The 25,443-nt window shown below is 42.5% G+C and overlaps 1 protein-coding gene across 1 annotated transcript in view; it reads right to left on the reverse strand.

Moving 5' to 3' along the window:
- Positions 1-12,611: 12,611 nt before the first annotated feature.
- LOC148010636 (Sas10/Utp3/C1D family) overlaps positions 12,612-25,443 on the reverse strand; it is a 33,798-nt gene continuing 20,966 nt past the window's right edge. The window contains exons 2-6 of the mRNA XM_087672111.1: positions 14,400-14,455; positions 14,036-14,090; positions 13,877-13,957; positions 13,564-13,791; positions 12,612-13,239 (exon numbers count right to left, since the gene is read on the reverse strand). Coding sequence (XP_087528237.1) covers positions 13,595-13,791; positions 13,877-13,957; positions 14,036-14,090; positions 14,400-14,455 — 389 coding nt within the window. The 3' untranslated portion in view covers positions 12,612-13,239; positions 13,564-13,594. The remainder of the gene's footprint in view (positions 13,240-13,563; positions 13,792-13,876; positions 13,958-14,035; positions 14,091-14,399; positions 14,456-25,443) is intronic.

Genomic DNA, 25,443 nt, shown 5'->3' on the forward strand with positions numbered 1-25,443 from the left:
GAAAGTAGTGACTATACGCACATTGCCTATAGTGAGGTAAATGCGCTGGGACTCATAGAGTCGACATTGCAATGAGATTGCTTTTTAAACAAGATTCCTAACAACGAGTCTGTACTTGCATCTTTAGAGTTTGGCAACACATAAAAGATCATTGGTATGCTCTCAAAATCAATAGAGATTGCAATTTTGCACTTTCCCAAGAGGGCATGTGATCAGCCCCCAAATGGGGTGAGTTTATTGTTAGTGGACTATAATTGCAGTTTGCCAATCTGGGTCCAATGTACATGAGATAGGACATTAAAGTCAACTCCCTCATCGTTCAGTGCATTGAGGGTGGTCGTGTGCTTGGCAGTTGACCATCATGTGCTTAGGTAAGTTGGTTCTACCATTTTCTCATCCTCATCTTCAATCTCCATAATTGTGGCTACTCATACGTTGACAGGGGGCTCTAGCATTGGAGGCTCATGTAATGGGTGTGTGGGAGGGTAAGACTTCTTGATGTGACTACCATTGAAGAAGCCTATGCCCTCTCCTTCCAGGGTTTCAAGTTCCACAGTACGGGTTCTGCTAATGGCGTGGACCCTGAAAGGCCCTAGACCTCTAAACTTCATCTTCTGTTTATGACCCTTGATAGAATATAAGAGTACTAAGTCTCCCTATTCGATCTTGCTATTTCACATGCTTGTCAAACCAGCTTTTATGTCTTGCCTTCTCGCATATTAGTGCATGGGTGGCTAGAAGTTGAGTTTCTAAAGGCATTCTAGCTCAACTAGGCACTCTGTCCATGCATCCTTTCTATCCCATCTCTCTTGATGAGCAATTCTCAAGCTAGGAACAAGAACTCCACATGTAGAATTGCTTCAATTCCATAGGTCAACCTGAAGGGAGTCTGTCCCACAACCATTTTATAAGCTGTGGAGTAGGCCCATAAAGCTACCACGAGCTTGTTATCTCAGTCGCTGCATGAAGCAGAGACTGCCTTGGTCAGGACGTTTACTAGAATTTTATTCATTGACTCAGCCTAGCCATTGGCCTGAGGATAGTACGATGAGGATTTTCGATGGATGATTAGAAAGGTGGATAGGAGATGAGCAATCACTTCATTGATGAAGTGTATGCCTTGGTCACTAACGAGTTTGATGGGACAATCGAATCATGAGATCTTCTGCTCCAAAAGGAACTTAGCAGTGGTCCTAGCATCATTCTTTTTTGTAGCTCGTGCTTCCATCCACTTCGTGAGATAGTTTGCGAGACAACAATGATGTATTTTGCTTGTGAGTATTGTGATGTGGGACTGATTGGCCCAATGAAGTTAATTCCCCATTTCTCAAATGGTTGCCTTGTAATGATCAAACTTCACTCCACCATTTTGTCCTTCTTTGTGAACTAGTACCTTGGTCCTTTGGCACTCATCAAAATGCTTTACGAATTGTGCTGCATCTCAAAAAAGAGTAGGCCACCATAGCTGAGACTACAGCACCTTGCGGGCTATTGTGTCTCCACTGAAATGCCCTCCTACTATTCCATCGTGTGCTTCTACAAGTACATCATGCATTTCATGCTCGTACACACATCTGCATAGCAATCCGTCTCACCCTTTAGTCAATAGAGTTGGTGTGCTATCAATTAATAAGGTTGGAATTTGAGAATGAGTTGCCTAGGTCGGGTTTTCTCTATTGGTCGTTCAAGGAGTCCGTGCTCAAGCACTTGGACTATGTCTTGTGGCCAATAAGGTGTCAAATCAGCTCTAAACAAATCTCTTTCGTTGGATAGACTGAATAGATGTGCATCAAGTAGTTTATCTACAATGCCTTGCCCAACGGCTTCTCCTGTGGGGATGCGAGGCATGTGGTCGGCCATATAATGCTTCTTTCCTTTATGCACGACCACGGAGAAGTTGAATTCTAAAAGTAGAAGTAACCATCAAGCTATGTGTCTTGTGGCGCACGATTTATTAACAAGGTAGAGCAAGGCTTGATGGTCAACAAAGAAGATAAAGGGCATAGCCAAAAGATAATGCCAAAACTTCTTTACAGCAAATACTATGGCTAACCCCTCCCTCTCCATTGTCGAATAATTCATTTCTGTATCTATAGTTGTCTGCTAGCAAAGCTCATAGGGTAGTTTAAGTTGTGTTCACTAGGTTGGCACAACACCACTCCTACAATGAATTTAGAAGCGTCAATGTGAACATGAAAAGTGATTGTTCAATCTTGGGCTCATAGAATTGGTGCAATGGTTAGAGCCTTTTTCAATTGCTCATACGCGTGTTGGCATTCCTTGGTCTATTCGAATATGATTAGCAGCTTGTATAGAGGTCTAGTAATCGATCAACACAAACCGTCAATAATATCCTGTATGACCTAGGAAGCACTAAACTCCCTTGTAATCAATTGGTAGTGGGAGATTGATGATAACTCTAACTTTCAAGAAGTCAGTGGCAATGCCATTCTTTGACAACATGTGCCCTAGGATGCATTCCATGCTTGCACTTTATGAGGTTCAATGAGAGACGATATAATCAACACCATTCAAAGACAGCTTAGAGTTTGTCTACGTGCTCCTTTCAAGTGGAGTCAACACACAGATCGTCGAGGAAAACCTATAACTCCTTCCTAAGCATATCCTTGAATATAGCACACATGAGCCTCTAAAAGGTAGCTGGTGCGTTAGTCAACCAAAAGGGCACGACTATGTAGGCAAAGGCTCCCCACTCAGTGGCAAAGTTCACATGGTTGTACCTCGAGAAGCCATTCAAGAAGGGCACGACTATGTAGGCAAAGGCTCCCCACTCAGTGGCAAAGGCAGTCTTGTGCCTATTGTCAGGGTGCACTTGCACCTGGTTGTACCCCGAGAAGCCATCCAAGAAGCTGTAGGCCTCTTTACCAGCTACTCTTTCAAGCATGTTCTCGGTATACATCAATGGATAATTATCTCTCTTCATAGTAGCATTTACCTTCTTGTAGTTGATGCACACTTTGATCTTTCCATTCTTTTTTAGTACAATGACTATGGGTGAGACCCAGTCTATGTGCTCAATCTTGTAGATGAATCTTACTCTCATTAGCTTATCAAATTTCTCCTTGAAAACATGGGCATGCTTTGGATTCATGGGGTATGGTCGTTGCTTGACCAGTGTTGCACCGCCGAGTGTCATGGGTATATTGTGAGTTACTACACTCGAATCTACCCCTTTTAGTTCCTCCAAACAAGGACCAAGCATAGACGTCTATATGCTCGTGCAAGAGAGCAATGAGACTAGCTTCCTCTACCTTGGTCAAGTCATCGACTATAAAGAGAGGTCGGGGTGTCTCCCCCTCCCTCGCTAATTTGACCTCCTTTTGACCCTGGCGGGTCCTTCTATGGGTTCACTTGCTTGCCCCTAGCATTTTGGCCCCTAGCAATATCACTACCCTATCACCTTTCTTGAACTTGGTGAATCTCCTTGGTAGGTCTTGTGGTGTTCTTTGCTCCTCTGCATGCGTATCCTTAGGCTGATTCCTTCTTCCCTCCTTTCATCTATAGTGCTTGAGGTGGATGAGTAAGTCCCCCTTGGTGCGTCTAGTCTTGGAAGGTCGGGGTACCTCGGGATCACTATCTGAGCTTACTTCCAACTCAAAAACGAACTCTCCATCTTTGCTAGAAGAGGGAGTCTCTCCTAGTGGTCATAGCTCTAATGGTGAATCTGTCTTAAGCAATGGAGTGGCACTTGGTTGGGCTAGGTCTGCTTGCTCAAAGTCTATTGCTCCTATGTGCTTCAACTAGGTGAGATCGCAACCCATGTGCATGACTCCTCTTTCGATTCTAAAGGAATTTTCCTTGCATGGTTTGGAGTTTGCTCATATTTGCTCTATCACCTGTCCCTCAGTGTCGTACTCTATCGTGTCAATCTCTCCTTCACTCTCGTCACACTAAAGGAACAGCAATCCTCATATTCGTCGTTAGAGCTATCTTCATCCGATTGTTCATCATTTTCCAAGTCTTGATATGTTTCGTCCTTCTCGTCGGTGAGACTAAGACCCAATTGTACATCAAGTTTAAGTCGTGCACTTTGGTTCATCACCACTTAGGTCCATTTAAGAGATCTTTGAGTGGTTTAAGGTTTGTTGACGAGTTGTTAGTTAACTTGTTGGTCAAGTGTTCCAAGACCTCATGGAGCTCTCATCTGTTGTTCAGTACTTGGAATGAAACCAGGTTGGTTCCTCTTTGCGCGCTCCTAGTCATCATGCGGATTGCCCACTAAAGGTTCTTCTTAGGTGTTGCCAACTGCTTTAACAACTTGCTTGTATTTCTCGTTGTCCGAGAACGGCAAGTCGATTATAGTAAGGACATGCATCCAATCTCACTCGTTCTCAAGGCAAGGGATATACTTAGTCAGTGGTCCATAAAATTTCCTATTCTAGCCATCACCCTTCAGCATAGAGGAGATAGCGTCTAGGCTGACCATCGTAGTCTTCCACGTGTCCATCTCTACTCTTACGGCTTCCATTTGATTGCCTAGGAAGATCAAACCGTTGCCGCAATTTTCTATGACTCTCACATTACGCATCCAGGGTCAGCCTAGTAGGATATCATAGTCCACTCCCTTCATGACTATAAAATCAATTGAGAATTGGACTCCTGCAATTTTTACTGGCCAATTCTTTAACACGCTGAATAACTTCACTTTCATTCCATTACCCAAAGTGACGTCAAACCTGGCCGTCTCAACTAGTGGGTTACCCTAAGTATGGAACATTGCATGGCTCAACACACTGACTCTAGCTCCCATGTCTATGATTCCTTTCCTTGTGGTGTTGCCTAGGGCAAGATAGCATGCATTTCAGTGCCTTCCCGAAAGCATTGACGTGTAAGGATTTTGACACGGAGTGTAGCATCAGACTCGATATGTGCATTTCTACGTGGTGTTTGTTCAAGTCAGCGGCACCTTGCCCCATTGGTCCTTCAACCCACTGTTTCAACTCCTGCCAAAGTGGCCGATGTTGCCTAAGCAGATCTCCTAGGCTTAGCATCACAGGGGTAGTTACCAATGTGGTGAGGATATTGTTAGCTGCTTGCTGCACTCATGTCTTTGCACTTTTCCTGGGCCAATGGCCTTGACTAATTCACTGGCCCCTAGCGTTTAGGCTTTGTTTATGCGGCATTGTTTGTGGTACCGTTGCATCTCTTGATTTTGGTCTTAGAGGTGACACTAGCATGTTTATGCTTGAGAGATCATCGATCTCGTCCTCCAATATGGGCTCGGCGTCTTTTAGGTGTTCATGGGCTTCTTTCACCCACTCCTTCACCTTTTTGATAGCTTCGAGTTGGCGCTTTGGGTTGGGGTACTTCCCCGACCCTCGCACTTCCTTTCTCAGCCATCCTTGGGGCTGACGTCTCTACTTTTGCATCTGTCACTTTTTTGCCCTCCTAAGCCTCTACCTCTCCCTCTACCTAACGCCATCACTAATACTGGTCGATAGTCAAGAAGGACTACATTGCCTTCTTCTTCATACGAGACGTAAGGGTGTACGTAAGGCTCTTCGTCATTCGGCTCTTCCACGTAGTGGATTGGAGCGTCACTTAGTGGATGGGTCACATAGGGTCCACGTGGTCTAGGTATCCGTGTAGGGATTATCTCCATCCTAGGAATGGTTGGCTTGGCATCGTTAGGTGCTAGGAGATCCAATGGGACTCCTCTTATGAAGAAGTTTGGTGGCCTATTCACTAGGTAAGGCTAAATGTATGGTTGCGAGTACGGAAGTTTCATCAGTAGTCTACAATGCATGGTATCATGGCCAAACCTACCGCAATTCGAGTAAGGTCGAGACCTAGGGTCCTAACACTCAGTTGCCAAGTGGTTTCCGCCACAATACAGGCATTGGACGTGAGGGCAGGTCAGTTGTCTCATTATTTCTTATAATCTAGCTATCTCCATTTTCATCTCAACTAGCTCCTAGCTTGAGTCAATGCTCTTGCCTTTATCCTGAGTACTTGGGCCTGATCTTTTTCTTGTTGTTGAAGCTCTCTCGGTATTCCTAGAGGTAGTCTCTTCTTGATTCAAGCCTCTAGAATTTCTCTCCTTGAGCTAGTCGACCACTCTAATGGCCTCTTCAAAGACCCTTGTCAGCGTGTCTCGCTACAAGCTCGAGTTGTTGGCCAAGGCCTTGTAGAGCTCTTCACTTCGTATTTCATTAATGAATACTAGGGACATTGCTCTCTTGGTTGGTCACTTGCCAGTAGGGATTCTCTTGAAGAGACTCCTCGCATGGGTCATGTAATCCTAGATATCCTCCTTATCCCTCTGCTTGACATTCATCAGCTACACTAGCAGGTTCTTAGAGTACCCAGGCTCAAAGAATCTCTTAATGAAGAGACTCTTGAGGTTGTTAAAGCCATTTCTCTTGGCAGCATCTAGACTCAAGTACCAATTCCTACCCTTGTCTCCTAAGCACATACCAAAATTGTGTGAGCGCAAAATATGATCGGTGAGGCCATTGGCCTAGTAGACTTTCTCAAACTGCTCTACGAATCTATATGGGTCATCGTTAGGCTGATACTTGTCTAGTTGTTTTGCAACTATTGGGATTTTAGATTGGCTCTTGGAGCCCTGAGTAACTCCTAATCCTGCAAGCAACGAGGTTGCCATTGCAGTGATACTTCGCTCGACGAAAGTGTTGTCTAACAATCGCTTCATGAGAAGCTCACTCAACATAAGATCTCCCTCTAGCGCTCTTTCCCTCTTGGCATCAAGATCTGTCCTATTTTTGCTTCCTAGCACTAGCACACGGCATTGAATTTCACACACTTCCATGTTTTGCTGCAAGCTCCTGGCTTACTGTTCCTGATTGTAGCTCACTAGGCTTCACAAAGCTTTGTGCGCTAGTCTCCTCTCCTCTCCTAGGTCTGCTACCATGACATCCTCGGACGTCCTGCCATGGTGGTCTGTCCGAGCCTATAGGTCGTATAATTGGCAAAAAATCACTGGATTTCAATTGGGAGACCTCCTAGATCGAGCTCTTCATCCTGTCCATGGTTAGTGCTTGTCTCTACCATGTCAGCGGTCTCTCTCTCCACCAAGTTGTTGATGAGGTTGATCAGATCGGGTAGATCCACTCCTTTGCCATATTTCCATGAAAAAAATGCAATAAGTTGGATCCTAAATCAGTAAAATGTATCTTTCTTTTGGTTATAGGGATGCAAGTGAGATGGACTATTGTCTATGGGATCCATATGCTAGAAAGATCATCCGTAGCCATGCTATTGTTTTCCATGAGGAGAAGATGCATAAGCAGCTTGAGTAGGTAGTTGACGTACGTATAGTGATATTTTAGGAGGAGCCTCTTGTTGCCGTACAGCCTACTAGTCAATCTACAACTAATGTTCTAGTAGCCCATAATCATAATGTTGGATAGGAGTCTCCCCAGCCTGATATACTAGAGATAAACATCAGCCTGATTGGTTTATACCCTCCATAGACTATGTTATGGTGACAAATGTTGATGAGCCTCTTACCTATGATGAGGCCATACATAGAGGTGATAGTTACTCTTAGGAGATGGTCATGCAATCAAAGTATGACATATTGCAAAAAATTCATACGTAAGATTTGATTTATTTGCCCAGTAAAAAGTGTGCTTTGCCATACAAGTGGGTATATAAGTTTAACAATACCCCTAGACACACCAAGCTGGCATATAAGGCCAATTTGGTTACAAAGGGTTTTAAGCAGAAGCATGGTGTTGACTTTGATGGAAACTTCTCTCATGTGGTCAAGATGACTACCCTATGCTTAGTATTGACTTTAGTTACTCAATTAGATTTGGACCTTTATTAGATGGATATAAAGACGGCTTTCTTACATAGGGACCTACATGATGAGATTTATACGCAGCAACCTAAGGGCTTTGAGAAAAAAGGCAAGGAACATCTAGTATGCAAGTTGAGAAAGAGCCTTTATGACCTTAAGCAGACAACTAGATAATGGTACCATAAGTTTGATGATTTCATGCAGTCATAGGGATATACACATAAGTGATATGGATTCATGTATCCACACAAAGAAGACTCATGTTGGTAGCCTTGGTACTTTATGTGGATGATATGTTGATTGTTGGGAGAACTTATGATGAGCTGGACACATTGAAAAGTCAGCTCAATAAAACATTTGAAATAAAGAACATGGAAAAAGCCTCATATATTCTTAGCATGTGCATCATGTGTGATCACTCTAAGGGACTCCTTTACTTGTCACAGAATGATTGCAGATAGAAGGTCCTTGAGCACTTCCATATGCAGGATGTTAAGCCTATTGGCTGTTTCTTACCTTCCCATATGAAGATCAATTAGAGGCAAATTGTCCCTAGTCAAATGAGTAGAAGGTCGAGATGGCCAAGATTTCTTATGCATCCGCATTGGGCAATTTGATGTAAGCCATGATAGCCACTCATCTAAACATAGCATTTGCAATGGGAGTTGTGGCATGCTATATGACTACACCTAGCCGGTGACATTGGGATGTTGTAAAGGGTATCATGAGGTACCTGAAAGACAAGATATGAGCATTTGCCATGGTGGTCAAGATACTATAGTCATGGGTTACACTACCTTCAACTATGTGGTACATGTAAATAGTATAAAGTCAATCTCTATGTATATCTTCACTTTTGTTGGAGGTGTTATTTCTTGAATATCGAATGTGCAAAAATACACAGCCTTATCTACTATTGAGGCAAACTATGTTGCAGTTCATTGAGGCATGCAAAGAGGCCCTATGGTAAGGTCGCATACCTTGGTATTACTATTACTCTTACACTGCATTCAGAATCTATGAGTGATGTTCAGTTGGTCAAGAATCTAGTATTCGATATGAAGACAAAGCACATTGAGATGCGTTATCACTTCATCAAAGAGGTGGTAGAGGACAAGTCTATTGAGATTATCAAGATCTCTTTGACTAACAAGAATCTTGCAGATGTCCTCACTAAAAGTCTCTTAATGGAATGTTTTTCCTTCCTTAGGAAGATGATGGGTGCAAGATGAGATGATGTCCATTCTTCATAATGTTGTACTTTATGTACATTTGTACTTCGTTATGTTTTCTTGTCCTCTCCTCTCATGAAAGATACATTCACCTTTAAGTGGGAGGCTATTAGGGGATAAAGGTGCATGTGGCTACACCATCCTATATTTACTTCACACACTATGACCGCATACATGTACATTATTGCAGGTGATAGGTGTCCATCACAATCACTTTATTCTTTATTCTTTCAATGACTATTAAATAAGGAAAGGTCAGTCACACATTGTGACTGTTGTAGTTCTCACATGCAGTGTCTCTCTTTTTTACTCTCTTACTCCATATGCCATAGCTCTTAATTTGCTCTTGCTTCCGCTTGTGTGCTTCCACTCGAGCTCTACCTTTTAATTGCAACATGTTTGTATGCCGATATCGACACGCCAAGCATAGAGGACACTACATGGTATGATTATCACATTACAAGTGCTACTTAATTATATGGCATGACAAAATAATGTCTATGTAGATAATGGATATTGCAACTTCATATGTGTCATATCATCATGCTAGTAGAAAACTGAAGTGCCAACATCATGGTGGACAAAGGCTTGGACACGTCAGCAATTTGGAAAGAAGTGGTACAACAAGTGTTACATTAAAAATATTGTTAGGTATGATGCATCCAAAAGTATTTTGCAAGTAACTTTTGAAAATGAACTAGTCCATTATGACCTTCCTTTGGAAAACCTAACAAAGTTCCTAATATCAAACAAAAACAATACATTGGTAAATGATGTTGATGATATACCATAGTCAACCTTTAGAAAACAAATGATTGCTTGAATGACTCGAACACTAAATCTACATAGAAAGATGGTCAAAATAAGCAAATGCATATTGTGGCAATCCAAGATGCACAAGTTGATGAAACATTGGATATAATTGTTCATCTAACATCCTTGCAAAGTGGAGATAAACTAGATATGCAAAACATTGAAACCATACAATTTTAAGGCAACTCCTTTGAATTATCGTAATCATGCTTCTCATAAAACACCCTTGGATGAGGACAATGTACAACAACAAAATAGCTCTTCTAAAAGAAGGGGTAGACCAAAGGAACCAAATGTTCATGTAGTGGCCACAATTCCTTGGGAGATGATAGGAGGAGAATCTAACATGGAGTTTGAAAAAATGAGTGATGAGGCTATAGAGTCAAAAATACTTCTAAATGGAAGAGATTTTGATAATGAACTTTTGAGACAATAGAATAGGAAAGTGAAGAGTGACATTTATATGAGCCAAGAAATACATTTATTCCTCTTTCATTTTGTGAAGTAGAACCTTCTCAAATAAGGAATGAATCCATTTCAATTGTTCCTTTCTATGCTTCCTTTAGAGGTTGTTGACTCAATCATAAAGGAAACAAATAGATATGCTCATAAAATATGAGCTACAAGGCAAGCACAACATTCTACAATGAGAGCATGGGAGGATATTAATAAGCACACCCTCTTTTGGTTTCTAAGTTTAGTTCTAGTTGATACCTTGCAAAAGTGTCCAAATACTAAGGCCTATTGGATAAATGAGACAAAAAGTACACTTCAATTTCTTGACTTTGGAAGAATAATGAGTCTAACAAGGTTTCAACAAATCAAGAGATTTTTCCATTTAAGGGATAATGCACAAAGACCAATGGCTAAGAAGACTTGAGAATATAAATATTAGCAATTATACAAATGGAAAATGTTTTAAACGAAACTTTCAAGTAATGTTATCAAGTTGACAAAGATGTTACAATTGATGAAAGGATGATCCCAAGACCTTGCCAACTAAGGGGCATCATATATACTTTGATAGAGGATTTTAAGCTTTTGCAATGTTTAACAAACATTGAATTTGGATGAACAAGAATTATGGATGTTGCAAAGAACTCCAAAGTGTGGGCTTAAGATCATGTATAGTTGGATAACTCATCAACTTCTAGTTTATCATGCTATGCACATAGTAGAAAAACTGGCTTTTGCTTGTTGACAAGACACTAAGCTCATGTTTGTTGCTAGCAATGTTCAAGGTATGGGTTAATGTAAGTTGTACATGACAAGTTTGTAGTACTCAAGCTATAGTTTGATGCCCTAAAGCTATTAAAGAGTACAATGATAATAAGTTAAGTTGTGAAGTCTTTGATCAAATGTGCCTTAATTCATCACTCTTAATTCATCTTTGATCAAATGTGCCTTAATTCATCACTCTCAGTTGAGAAGGCATGATTTGTTGAAAATGGTGGTACAAAGCATCCTAGGGATTTGTTGATACAATCTATACTAATGCATACATCATCTATAAGCATTGACATCCAAAAGTATTGCACCATGAGTTCCTTGTGAGCTTACAAGAAAGCTTGGTTGATAATACCTCTAACATGACCCAACATATAGCAACAACAATAAATCACAATCACACTCTGAATGCAAACAAGAATGGAAATGGGAATACTTTGCCAGTGGACAATCATGTGCTTGCAACATGTGAAGGGAGAAGCAATAAGCAACATGTGGTATATGCACAAAAATGGAAGGAAGAAAAGAATCAAGAAGATTCTTGCAATATCATTGAAGAGCAATGGCATACCAAACTCGCTATATGAAAATGTGCAACATGTGACAAACATATGCGTGCACTCAAGTGCTTTTTGCAATATCACAAAGAGCTATTACACACACTTCAATAAGTGAGTCAATCCATTCAAAGTGTAATGTTTAGGAAAATCTTTGCCCAATAATCTTTAATGAAACTTATGATCCAGTATATATAGTATTTCTACTCACCTAAATTTTGATTTTTTGCAAGTTCTAAGTATGCAAACATTACCATAGGTTCATCAACCGCTACAATATTCACAAAAAAAAAAACATACTTTCGTATCTTATGTAGAGCCATGGATCCTATGTATGTTTTTTTTAATGTTTCAAACACTTTTGACATCCTATTTTATGAACGTTGTCAAGCCATTTTTAAAACATGTCCTATTACAACAATAATGTTGACAACAAAACGAATAGCATCGCACAACATTTCGAGTAACATTTTTTTCACAACTCTATTGATGTATGATGAGCTTACAAAATCAGTTTCATAGCTAGGTTGATACTACATAACTAGTTATGTAACAATCAACTTGAAAAAATAAGCCACAAATGTGGCTCTAGTTTTTTTTGTTTGTTTCAAGAAAGGCTTGAAATTTGAAAAATGCCTCAAAGATGTACCCAAGGTTTGAACTTATGCACCCATGTATGCACACTCGAACCACTTGAGCTACAACCCCTTTGACAAGTGGCTCTAGTTTCTTTTTTTTTTTAACCATCACTTTTGAGAACCTTCATACATCATATTGAGACATGTTTTTGTACCAAAATATTGATTGGAGGTTTGGTCACATATAAGAGAGATTTTAGTGTGATTGATTGAAGGTTTGGTCACATATTGAGAAATGTTTTTGTACCAAAATATTGATTGGAGGTTTGGTCACATATAAGAGGGGTTTTTAGTGTGATTGATTCTAGTAAAGAAGTTTATGGATCAAACTTATGAGAAGATCGAAAATCCTGCAAAAAATCATGTGTTTTTATTGTAACTGATTCACATACCAAAATATCTTGAGGCATGTGAGTAATTCTTTTCAACTACTCACGGATGTCTAGATTACCATACTACGAGGTTTTTGCAATCCACACTATAGTTTTGAGGTTATGAATTTTCTACAAAAGGCTCAAAATACCACAAAAATGGCTTTTCACATACAAGACTGGTGTTAAACCAAACCTTCTTTAAAAACCACATTGGCCAATATTTAAAGCTTGAGCTACAACCAAGCAACTATGGATTGAACCACCATGGGAAGAGACAATGCCCTTAGAGAGGGGTTCACCTATGGTTCAAGGCTACCTTCTGACTGCCTTGGCAGCTTGTGAGAAACTTGTTGACAATGACAGCATACATTGGCGAATGGTTAAGGTAAATGATGGCTCAATTTATGGATGGAGGAACGTTTGAGGTGAATTGACAATTTTTCCAGCAATGCCCTTTGGGAGGGGTTCACCTGCAGTTCAAGGCTCCGTTCACAACCCTTCCAACTGCCTTGGCAAATCATGTGTGCACTGTCATTGCAAATAGTATTGCTCCCACATGGCGGCCCTCCATGGACATACACGGCACCCTTAATCCACAAGCTGAGGAGGCTGTTTGAAGAAAAACCAAGGCTAGTTACTACGAATCACCTTGGGACTATGTACATGCACGTGCATGCACATGTACATGAGTGTGTGTGCACGTGTGCATATCTGTGTGGGGCCTTCACAGCATTCAACCTCATTGTATATTGATTGTTAGTATAATATTTTCACACAAGGAAAAAGGGATCAATGGAGACCACAGATCATGCATTTGGAGCATTTGATGGTCCTTTGACTAGGCTGGAGGTGTTGAGACCAGGAGAGACTTGGCACAAAAATGAAGAAACAGAGAAACAAAACCATTGTTGGAGGAAAGCTGGGCTAAGGCACCTTGCAGCAAGCACCGCAAGTGACAGATTGCTCAGCCATTTTGGGCAGCATTCTCCTGTGCCTCAAGCAGCTCTTTCTTTGCTTCCATCAAGAATTCTGCAGCAGCTTCTGAAATAGATTGTGTCATTGCTTGCCTGGCTGGCCTGTCAAACCAAACTTTCAACCTTCCAGGTCCTAGATTCTTCTCAGATACTTCTTTGCTAACATTACGAATACTTTTCTTTTGTTCTGTAAACCAAACCACTAAAAGGTCAGACCTGCCATTGCAATTCTTGAGCACATACCAAAATTCATTATATGGAAGTTCAAATACCTTCTGTGAGGTCAGGTATAGCATGCTCAATAAACCGATTGGCAGCTTGAACATCTAATGTACTGGTTGGATATCTTGGGGCTGTAAGATGTTTTAATTAAGCCTCTCAGCAGACATAATAACAGTTAAGAAACAACTATCAGAAGGCACCTTGTCTACCTTGAAGGCTGTCAGTGAAATGGGAAAGCTTTTCTTCGTACAAGTTCAACCTCTCCTGAAGCATCACAAGAAAGAAATGTATATCACAAGTTCATGCAAAACAACTTTGATCAAAACCTACAGTCAGACATCTTCTGACAGCCCTTGGAAGTTACTATCTCCTGCAATCACTTAGTTGACAATGTAGTACATCCATCATATATACGTTCTTGAACTAAATGTTCCTTCTATTTGCATCGGCAAATATAACATACTCAAGGTGAGATGAACACCACAGAAATGAGCATTGTGAAAACCAGAGTTCATTAATGTTACAATTGAAACTTGAAAGACTGATATCAAAGATATAAGAGTGGGAATATACCTGTTCAGACTTGGTAGACTGTTCATCAGGTGACAGCCCTTGGAATCGTAAATGCACTGCCAAAAGACATCACATCCTTGTTATTAAATGAAGTTCTGTTTACAGAGACAGAACTAAAACAGAAAGAGAATTTAATAACATGTCATGTCTGCAATTCTTGAGTTTTGAATATCACAAAATAACAGCACAATATTTTCCAGTTTACATGGGGTCAGCATATCAGCTGCACATGACCTACAAAAACAACAAGATTGACCGCTGGCAATGGATTGCATCATCACTGATTACACACCAAGGAACCTACATGTAAATGCTGAAATATCTGGAGAAAACAACAGAATATAAACCCTGATGATTGAAGGAACTGAGTTTTGATGTAAATTCAGCAAATGCATCCTTTTTGCAATAGCTAGTGTAAGAAAACTTGACACCCAAAGGGCCAACAAAAGACTATGATGAGGGTGAAAAAGCAGTGAAGTTTAAGTCCTTTAGTGGTGTACAAGATAGGCTGAAAGCTTTGATTTTCATTCAGCGGTTTGATGCAACCTATTCAAGGGGGAACTTCACAGAGTCCTCAAAGATTTGAAAGGCAATCACTTTCTTAAAAGGGAATGCATTACAATGGTGGTCCACTCTTTTGATCCAAGGTAGAGCATCATCAACGTGGTTACAATTCAAGCAAATGTTTGCATCGAATTGGTTGGTGGATATCATGACAGCTTGGAATAAGCTAGATGCTGAGGAATGTAAGAATTTGGAGCAATATAATAAGAAGTTTTGGGATGCATTGCTGCCTGTTACTTCTTATCGCCCCGTACCTCTTCATGAGCAAGTGGAAAAATATATTTGTGGGCTGCCCAAAGGAATCGGAAATTCTTGCATTCAATCCACCATGTCTAGCATGTCTCAAACTGTTGCTACAACCAATGCTTTGCTGCATGGGAAGGATTCAAGCTTCCTAGAGGGTGGGGAGAAGCTGAATAAAAAGTTGTTAAAGACTAAGAAAAGGGACAGATCTAACAAACAGCCTGAAAAGTGGCCAAAACAGCAAAGAAAGGGCTTGAAAACATTGGCACAACGTACGGAATTGATGGCTGCAAACAAATGTTTTATTTGTGAACACAAGGGTCACATTGCAAGGGACTATTTCAATAGGCAGCAAGCTAAAAAATCAAAAAATTAGGGAGTTTCTAAAGGGAAGAAGCCCAAAACATCAGCAGGATTAGTGCCCAAAGTTGTAAGTGATCATCCCAATGATGATGCTACTGAGTTATACAAAGCATGGGACAAAATTAGGAATTAGCATGCATTAATTTTCTTTGATAATGGTGCACGAGTCAACTTCATCTCTATTGACATGGCAACCTATCTAGGTATCAAAGAGAATGAGATGGGGCCCATGGGGGAAGTTGGAATGGCATGTAAAGGCCATGCAAAGCCCATCACACCACTCATTGAAAAGCTTCAGTTGCATATACAAGGATATGTATATGAACAACAAAGAGTTCTTCATTGCTCCATTTGAGGGTTGTAATGTATTGCTTGGCATGCCATGGTCTCACCGTATGCATGCAGTGATTAATTCTCGTGCAAAAAAGATTACTATTCAACATGAGGGAAAGATACTCACACTTGATGTAAAGTTGAAAGGTGAATCTATCCTTGTATCTATAGCTGTCATTTCTAAGTAATGAAAAATCATCTTTTAGCGTACTTGGTTTTTACTAAGGATAAAGATGATAGTGAGAACGTTGGGAACGTTTCTAAGATAGAGAAGGATCGCATGTCATTTCTGAAAATGTATGATGATTGCTTCTCTCAATCATTCTAGGGCAACTACCGCCTAAAAGGCTAGAAGATCATAGCATAGATCTTATCCCCAGAAGTAGCCCACCTAAGAAGCCACCCTACAAAGTCAATGCAACCCAACAAGAGGAGATTGAGTCGGGTGAATGAGCTGTTAGAAAAAGAACTAATTCAACCTAGCTCATTCAAGCCACATAGAGGATTTATGGGCAATTTCTTTAATGACATGATTGTTTATTCAAAGAATGAGACAGAGCATAGAAGACACTTGGACATTGTATTCAATGAACTACGTGAGCATAGGTTAGTTATGAATGACAAAAAAAGTAAATTCTTATTACATTAAAACCAATTTGGCATATTGTAACAAATAATAGTATTCGCATGGACCCCAATACAATCATGGCCACCTTTGAGGAATGTGCATGAGACCCGCATCTTCTTGGGTTTATGTTCTTACTACATGAAGTATGTACACGGGTTTGCTAAAATTGCATCTCCATTGCATGCTTTGCAAGAGAAGAATGTGTTAGAGTCGTGACCTGGACAAGCAAGCAAAGCCACGCAAGGCAGGTGCCACATGGCAAGCAGTCGGTCAGCTGCCACATGGCAACAACTAGGACTGCAATAATTGCAACTGACCTGATTATTTCCGAGCATCATTTTCAGCCTATAAATAGGCTTTGTATTCAGCAGCCTCTATCATTTATGTCTCACAAATTTCAAGCTGCAAACTACATAGATTGCTCTCACGGCTTACAGAGACCCAAGATCTTCAAGGTGGAGATGTACGCAGATATTCTCTCTGCACCCGTGTATAATTTTGCATCCTTATACAGCATTCTTCACTACAGATTTTTCATGTTCCATTGTCTCTCTCTCTCTCTTTTTCTCTCTTACGATCATTCGCTTCCGCATTGCTTCACTTTGACATGGTATGAGAGCATTGAAGGACTAGGGTGAACCCAGTTATGCAATATAGGAGAAGCTGAAAACTACTTATGAGATCACCACACCTGTTAATCAGGTGCATTTAATGCGCAAGTTGGTGAATATGCGACTGGATGAGTCAAAGCCTACAACTGAGCACTTCAGTGCATTTACAGGGATTCTAAATTAGCTCAAAGATGCAAATTTGGACTTTGATGATAAGTTGAGGGCGATCTTTTTAATCATGACACTACCTAACTCTTGGGAGACCTTGGTGGTTTCACTCAGCAATAACCCCAATCTCTCATATAATGGGGTGAGGGGTTCTATCTTAAATGAAAAAATTAGATGTATGTCTAGTGGAGAAGGCAACAACTCAGCTTACAATGTAAGAGGCAAGGCTGAAAAGAAAAATGCAAATACAAGACACAGAAACAAGAGAAAGAGCAAAGGAAAGAATAAGAGTGCCATTACTTGCTATCACTGTGGTCGGAAGGGCCACAAGAAACCTGATTGCAGGTATTACAAAAAGGAACAAGAGAGAAAGAAGAATGCAGGAGATAAAAATAAAAAGGAAGAAAAGACAGATGCATCGGAGACAACCAAAGGCAAAGAAAAGACCAATGTGGCCTGTATTGTGGTCATAGAGGAGCTTTCATAACAAAGGCTGATGTATTATGTGCAGCTGATTATGATGCCCTTGTATGTCACGTGCAGGATATGCAGATTACCAAGGCTGATGTGATTGATGCACTCTTGTCAATTGATGATGGGGTCACTTAGACTTGGATTGTAGACTCTGGTATCTCTTTCCATGTAACTCCTTGCTTGGAGTGTTTTGCTATGATCAATGCAGACAGTTATGGAAAGGTGTATCTTGGAAATAACCATGCTTGCAGCATTGATGGGATTGGCACTGTACACTTGTCTTTAGACAATGGTCAAGAGCTTGTGTTGAAAGATGTCAGATATGTGCCTGACATTAAAATGAGTTTACTATCTGTTGGTCAGCTTGACTTGCATGGCTACACCACACTGTTTGGTGGTGGTTTGTGGAAAGTGAAAAAGGGTTCCATGCAGATTGCAAAAGGAACCAAGAAGGACACTCTGTATTGTTTGCACTGTAAAGCCTTGAATGGCAAGTTTCTTGCAGTTGCTGAAATTTGCAGCCACTTGGAGTTATGGCATAAGAGATTAGGCCATATGAGCCAAAAAGAACTTGATGTCCTTACCTCTCTGAAGAGGGTTGATAGAAAAGGCTCTAAACTTTATTTTTGTAATGAGTGTCAGTTTCGAAAGCAAATAAAAAATTCATTTTACTCTGGTGTCTCTCATAAGTCCAATGTCTTGGACTTAGTGCATTCTGATGTATGTAGTATGCCCGTGAAACCGTTGGGTGGTGCTGCATATTTTGTCTCCTTTATTGATGACTGTTCCAAGAAAATTTGGGTGTACTTGCTGAAAAAGAAAAGTAAGTGTTTGCTGTTTTTAAAACTTTTCATACATTTGTGACCACTCAAACAGGTAGAAAGCTGAAATGCTTGAGAACTGATAATGGAGGTGAGTTCACATCAATTGAATTCAAGTCCTTTTGTGACTTGCATAGTATTAAGAGGAAGCTTACAGCCCTTTACAGCCCTTCTTCAAATGGGGTGGCTGAAAGATATAATAGGACTTTATGTAAAAGAGTGCGGTGCATGCTATCCACTGCTAATCTCCCTCATACATTTTGGGAAGAGGCATTCAAAACCGCAGTTCACATTTGCAACCGCTCTCCAAACAGGTCCTTAAATAATGGCATCCCTGAGGAGATTTGGTCTGGAAAATCGGCCTCATATAACCATTTACCCATATTTGGCTATGATGCCTTTGTGCATGTTAGGGATGAGCTGAGGAACAAACTTGACCCAAAATCCACCAGAGGTATTTTTATAGGCTATGGTGATGAGGGTGAATTTGGCTACAAAGTGTGGTCACCTCAATCCAAGAAAATTATTCACAACCGTAATGTTATGTTTAATGAGGCAAATTTGCTGAAAGGTACTTTAGCCTCTAATGAATATATCAAAAAGGTGAAATTTCAGAGTTTGCAGCCACCTATTACTTCAGAAAATGAGCCTCATGGTGCTATACCACAAGCTGAAACTGATGATCAGCCGGTTATTTTTAAGCCAAATGATGATGGACAGCAAATAGAAGCACAAGGAGGTCATGGACAGCAAGATAGGCTTGTTGATTATGAAAATGCAGGTGCTGGAAATGAAAATAAAGGTGCTGTACAGCATGAACAGCATGCTGAAAATGGCTTACAGCAGCCAATAAATGCTGAAAATAATATACCTCCAAATGTAGACCCAATTCTTGAAAATGTTGATCATTGGGTATGCAGGTCTACACGCATAAGAAGGCAACCATATAGGTTTGACCCCTCCTTGCATTATGTGATGCTTACAGAGGAGGGTGAGCCTCTTACATACAAAGAGGCCAAGTCATGTGAATTCAGCAGTAAGTGGGAGGTTGCTATGCAAGAAATCTCTTTATGCAAATGATACTTGGGATCTTGTGTCATTGCCCAAGGGAAAGAAGCCACTTCCAAACAAATGGGTGTACAAAGTAAAGACAGTTGATGGGAAACCCAAGTACAAGGCAAGGCTAGTTGCCAAAGAGTATGCACAAAAGGAAGGGATTGACTTCCAAGAGGTCTTCTCACCTGTTGTGAAGATGACCACTTTATGTGTGCTTTTTGCTATTACTGTTGTATTGGACTTAGCGTTGTATCAAATGGATGTAAAAACAACTTTCTTACATGGTGACATTGATGAGAAAATCTACATGAAACAGCTTGAGGGCTTTGTAGTTCCTGAAAAAGAGCAGATGGTGTGTAAGCTAAAACGTAGCCTATATGGGCTAAAGCAAGCACCACGGCAATGGTACAAAAATTTTGACACTTTTATGCTATCTCATGGGTTTACACACTGTTAGCCTGCTCTTTATCATTCTCAGTCTGTCATCTCCTAGTTGTGAACTCCTGTCAGAGTCTGACAGGAGACAGAGGAGCTCTGTCAGTCATTTTAGTGGCTGTCCTGGTTAGCCAGCAGCCAGCCTGTGGGTGTCATACAGCCCAAACTGGGCTGTTTTTCTGCAGTCGGCCCATTTTCTGGGCAGGTCAGCCAGATCTGGCCAAAGTCGGCCAGATCTGGCTGGTCGGCCAAATCTGGCCAGGTCGGCCAGATTTGGCAGGTCGGCCAGTTTTCTGGCCTGGGGGCTATATATAGCAACCCCCCCAGTCATTCCAGTATTGTGCTCTGCAGGTTCAGCACTGCCTCCGTCATCTCCGTCTACGGCATTGGTGCTGCCATTGCTTCCAGTCTGTCCTGGTCCCCTCACTGACGCTCCGGGCTGCGTGCAGGGACTGATCAGTCCACAGTTTTGTATTCAGCATTCATTGCAGTCAGTGCAAACTTTCTTCCTTCATTCTCTGCTTTCTCTCTCCTCTCCTCTGTGTTCGTGTTCTTCTTCCGTTGCGCACTCTCACATGGTGTCATCGCCTGCTTGAGAGCACGGAGGACATACCCTCAGGAGTGAGATACCCTATTGCTGCTGCCAACTGATCATCAACTGCCAGGCGACTTCTACAGGAGGCCTTTCAGCCTGCGTTTTGCTGCCCACGCTGTCTGCAGAGGCTGCCACGTCAACCAGCAACGCAGAAATCCTGCGTTTACCACCAGGCTGTCCCTCTTTCTACTGGGCAACCTCCCTACAGGCTGCGTTTTGCTGTCCTGCTGGTCGCTTTCACTCCAGGCGGCACATTCCTTGTGGCAACTTCTTTCCTGGTGCTGGTGGTCTCTTTCCTGGTGATCGACATCAGTTATTTTTGTGTTTTGCAGATCCAGGTGTTTGTAGCCCCTCTCTGCCTGCGTCTTGGTGGTTGGTGACCACATTGCTGGTCCTATTTCGACAGCGGCACAACTTTCTTTGGTATTTTGCAGATTGGAAGATGTCTTACCAGTTTTCAGGCTTTGAAGACTCAGAGGATGAACTTCTTTCTCATCATTCCTCTGAGCGGAGGCGGGATTATCGTGAGGTTTGACATCGGGAAGAACCTCCTCGCACTCGTCCTTCTTCAGTCCATGCATCTCAGAGGGTTCCATCTACCGCGAAGGTTTCTTCCGTGAAGACTGCTTCAGATGTGCGGATGCCTTCTTTGATTCCCTCTATTCAGGTGCCAATTCTCCCTTTCCGAAGGAAGATAAGTTGGATGGTTCCAACTACTCCCTATGGTCATGCAAGGTGGCCTGCATCCTCGATACCTTGGACCTTTGGGAGCTTGTTTCTGTTAGCAAAGTATTTGTCAGCTCATGTGTGAGTCTGAGCTTGATGTGGTCTGGGCATTTTTATTAGGTATTTTAGGTTTTTTTCTGGTGTGGCATTTTATGCCAGTGGAGCATTTTTATGCACCAGTTGGCCAACATTAATGCTGTCTGACCAACATTATTGCTCCCCACTTTTTCAGCCTATTTATACTCAGTGCTCCTCCTCAGTCAGTATCATCATCTTCACCATCTGCAGGCTCTATGGAGAGAGAGGAGCCAGTGCCAGTGCCAGTGCCCACACAGCCAGTGACTCACTGTTGTATGCGACTGTCTCGTATTCAGATATATGGATTCCATTTCCCGTGCATACATCTGAGTTCTCATCTGTATCGTGTTCTTTCTTTTTTTTCTTTTTGTCTCGTGTTTCAGCAGTTTATTTCAGCACATGTTTATGCTTCCACCGCTGCTCCACTTCTGACATGGTATCAGTTTTCAGGATTTGTGTTTCTGCTGTGTTTTCTTGCTGATTTCAGGACTGTTTTATACCCCTGCTGATCAGACGACTGCTGTCGCAGCCAGGCGACCTGTTTTGGGGCTGTTTTCAGCCTGCGTTTTTTGCAGTTTTGCCATCGCCTGCTGCCTCCGCACCCTCTGCTGCCTACGCACCCTCTGCTGCCTGCGTTTTTCATCTGCAGCTGCTGGAGACAGTTTTCTACCTGTTTTTCTCCAGTTTACAGCCTGCGTTTTGCTGATTCAGCATCTCTCGTGGCTGGGTGACTGTTACTTCAGGCCGTTTTCTCTGTTTTTGGCAGTTTTTGACTGATTTTTTGACTTTCTGCAGCAGATTTTGTCTTCTATTGATCAGATTTTGGGTTATATTGCATGTGAACTCTCATTTTCTGCCGTCTGTGCTTGTGTTTTGGCTGTGCTTCCTCTCTACATTCCATCTCTTCTCTACTTCTCTTCTTATCCTCTCCATATGGCTCCTCCGTGCACTTCTACTGATGATAAGTTACATGGACCTGATTATCTCACATGGAGTGCTGTCATGAAAGCTTGGTTTGTGCAGAAGGGGTTATGGTACATTGTCTGTGGAGCTATTGCTCGACCTCTCCGTCCTTTTCCTCTTCCTGAAGACTTTGATGAGGACAACCATGAGGAAGCGGTGCTCACATGGGACTCGGACGATGCCCCTGCTTACTCGGCATTGCTTCGGTGTATTTCTAAAGCGGTCTTACCGGCGGTTACCTCCTGTAGGACATCTCCTGAAGTATGGCAGAAGTTGCAGTAGATGTATGAGGCACCTTCCACCATGCGGGTAGTCACACTTTATGGCCAGCTCCAGCAGATGAAGTTTGAGCCGACAGATACTATTCAGTCTTTTCTTCTTCGTGTTACGCAGGTACAGGACCAGCTTCGGCACATGCGATCTGCTCTTCCCGCGGCGCATCTCGTCGGGACGGTCCTCTACAAGCTCCCCCCGGAGTTTGATGGAGTGGCCAATGCTTTGCGGGCGCAGACATCATCGACTCCTGTCAGTTTTACACATATGACCTCGATGCTTCTTGAGCATGAGGCATCCTTGAGCTTACAAGGGCGGCTTCCAGCACATTATGGAGGTGAGGCTTATGTAGCTTCAGAGAGGGGTGACGGGAAGAAGAAGTCGAAGGCCCAGTGTTACCACTGTGGCAAGAAGGGACATTTGCGGAAGGACTGCAAGAAGTTAGCGGCTTCCAGGAAGAAGGAGCAGAAGACGAAGCGGGATGCTGAGTCCTCTCCTTCATCAGACTCCGACTCCGATCCTCCGACCAAGGTGAAGTCCAAGGGGCGGAAGGGATCCTCTTCTTCGGATCGCGGGAAGGGCTTGGTGGCCCCTTCCTCGGCTGCTTTCTAGTGGTGGTGATGAGGTCATCCCTCACGACTCTCTTGTGCCAGAGAGGGAGTGTGAGCGGGTGTTCAGATGGGGCAGCCGCGCCTCATCTATACTTTTATACAGGTGCACAGGTTCCAGAGAGGGACGTCCTGACGCATCAACTTCAGTCTAGCGGAATCAAATCCTGGAGCTGGGATTGACATCCAGGTTCATGATGAGCTCGTTCTCTGACAGAGAGCGGGAGGCTTTCGTCTGGAGCTCACATGAGGGGATACTTTGGCGGTCTGGCCAAAGGCAGGGAATTCATGGTCACCTATGTTCAGAGGCATTTTTGACAGGATGGTCTTGTATGCTACTGCGAGACATTGGTGATGGACACAGAGACATGCTATGATCTTCTCTATTTTCAGGTGTTTGGTACGATCGACATCGACATCAGGTTCTCTCCGAGGCACCTTGGTTGTGGCTTGATCACCCATTGCTTGGGTATCCATGGTTCTACTTGGTGGTTCTATGTTGTATAGTTTCTGATCCCTTTTCATTGTACTATTGTATTGTATCAGATCACCCATGATCTGAGAGAGGGTGTTAGCAAAGTATTTGTCAGCTCATGTGTGAGTCTGAGCTTGATGTGGTCTGGGCATTTTTATTAGGTATTTTAGGTTTTTTTCTGGTGTGGCATTTTATGCCAGTGGAGCATTTTTATGCACCAGTTGGCCAGCATTAATGCTGTCTGACCAACATTATTGCTCCCCGCTTTTTCAGCCTATTTATACTCAGTGCTCCTCCTCAGTCAGTATCATCATCTTCACCATCTGCAGGCTCTGTGGAGAGAGAGGAGCCAATGCCAGTGCCAGTGCCCACGCAGCCAGTGACTCACTGTTATATGCGACTGTCTCGTATTCAGATATATGGATTCCATTTCCCGTGCATACATCTGAGTTCTCATCTGTATCGTGTTCTTTCTTTCTTTTCTTTTTGTCTCGTGTTTCAGCAGTTTATTTCAGCGCATGTTTATGCTTCCACCGCTGCTCCACTTCTGACAGTTTCTTCACCCATCGACCGTCCCCCCGTGGATTTGTCCAATGGCACCTCTATGGACCGTGCAGCCTTATGGGATAGGCTCAACTCTCGAGCCCGTTCCTTTCTTTTTATGAGTCTCCATGACTCTGTTCTTGTACATGTTCACAGGTTACAGACCGCGGCGGAAGTGTGGACGAAGCTTGCGTCTTTGTATCAGCACAAGACATTTGCCCACAAGATTTCCCTAGAGAAGAAGTTGCGGATGCTCAGTCTTGATGGTTCTCCTTCCATGAAGGAGCACATCACGAAGATGGAGGATATGCGAGGCGAACTAGCCTCTCTTGGTCGTCTGATATCGTCTGAGGATATGGCGATGATTCTGTTGACTCAGCTGCCATCACCCCGTTATGATGTCTTCTACACCAGCCTCATCACTTCGAGGACCCGTGAGACACTCCTATGGGAGGAGCTTTCCCCGCTTGTCTTGGAGCATGACGAGCGACTCAAAGAGGTGGGAGCCAGTGGCTCCACCAAGGCATTTACGGCCGGCACAGGTGGCGGCAAGAAGAAGAAACAAAAGAAGGAGAAGGCCAAGGACAAGAAGGAGGAGGACAAGAAGGATGCGAAGGAGAAGAAGCCCAAGTGTCCCCATTGTGGAAAGGGCACTCATCCCAAGGAGAAGTGTTGGCAAAAGTATCCCCATTTGAAGCCTAAGGAGAAGGACTCGAAGGCGGCCCCAGCCACAACAGAATCTGCGTTTGTGCATGTCTTTGTTGAGGAGAACACTGCCCTAGCTTCTACCACACACGAGAAGCCTTGGCTTGTCGACAGTGGAGCATCTTCACATATGCCCTTCCGTCAGGATTGGCTTCAGGATCTTCGTTCCAGAGGGGGTACATTCACTATTGGTGACAATTCTACAGTTCCTGTTCGAGGCGTGGGGACTTTACCTATGTTTTCTGACAGGCGATCTTCCTCCGCCAAAGTTCTCTATGTCCCTGATTTGGGTTTTAACCTATTATCTGTGCATGGCCTTACTCAGTTAGGTACCCGAGTCATTTTTACACAGGATGCAATCACAGTGGAGGATGCTTCTACA

This window comes from Lygodium microphyllum, chromosome 29, assembly GCF_053477565.2.
Source record: "Lygodium microphyllum isolate KBCC chromosome 29, Lygodium_microphyllum_v1.1.10, whole genome shotgun sequence".
Classification (NCBI taxonomy): domain Eukaryota; kingdom Viridiplantae; phylum Streptophyta; class Polypodiopsida; order Schizaeales; family Lygodiaceae; genus Lygodium; species Lygodium microphyllum.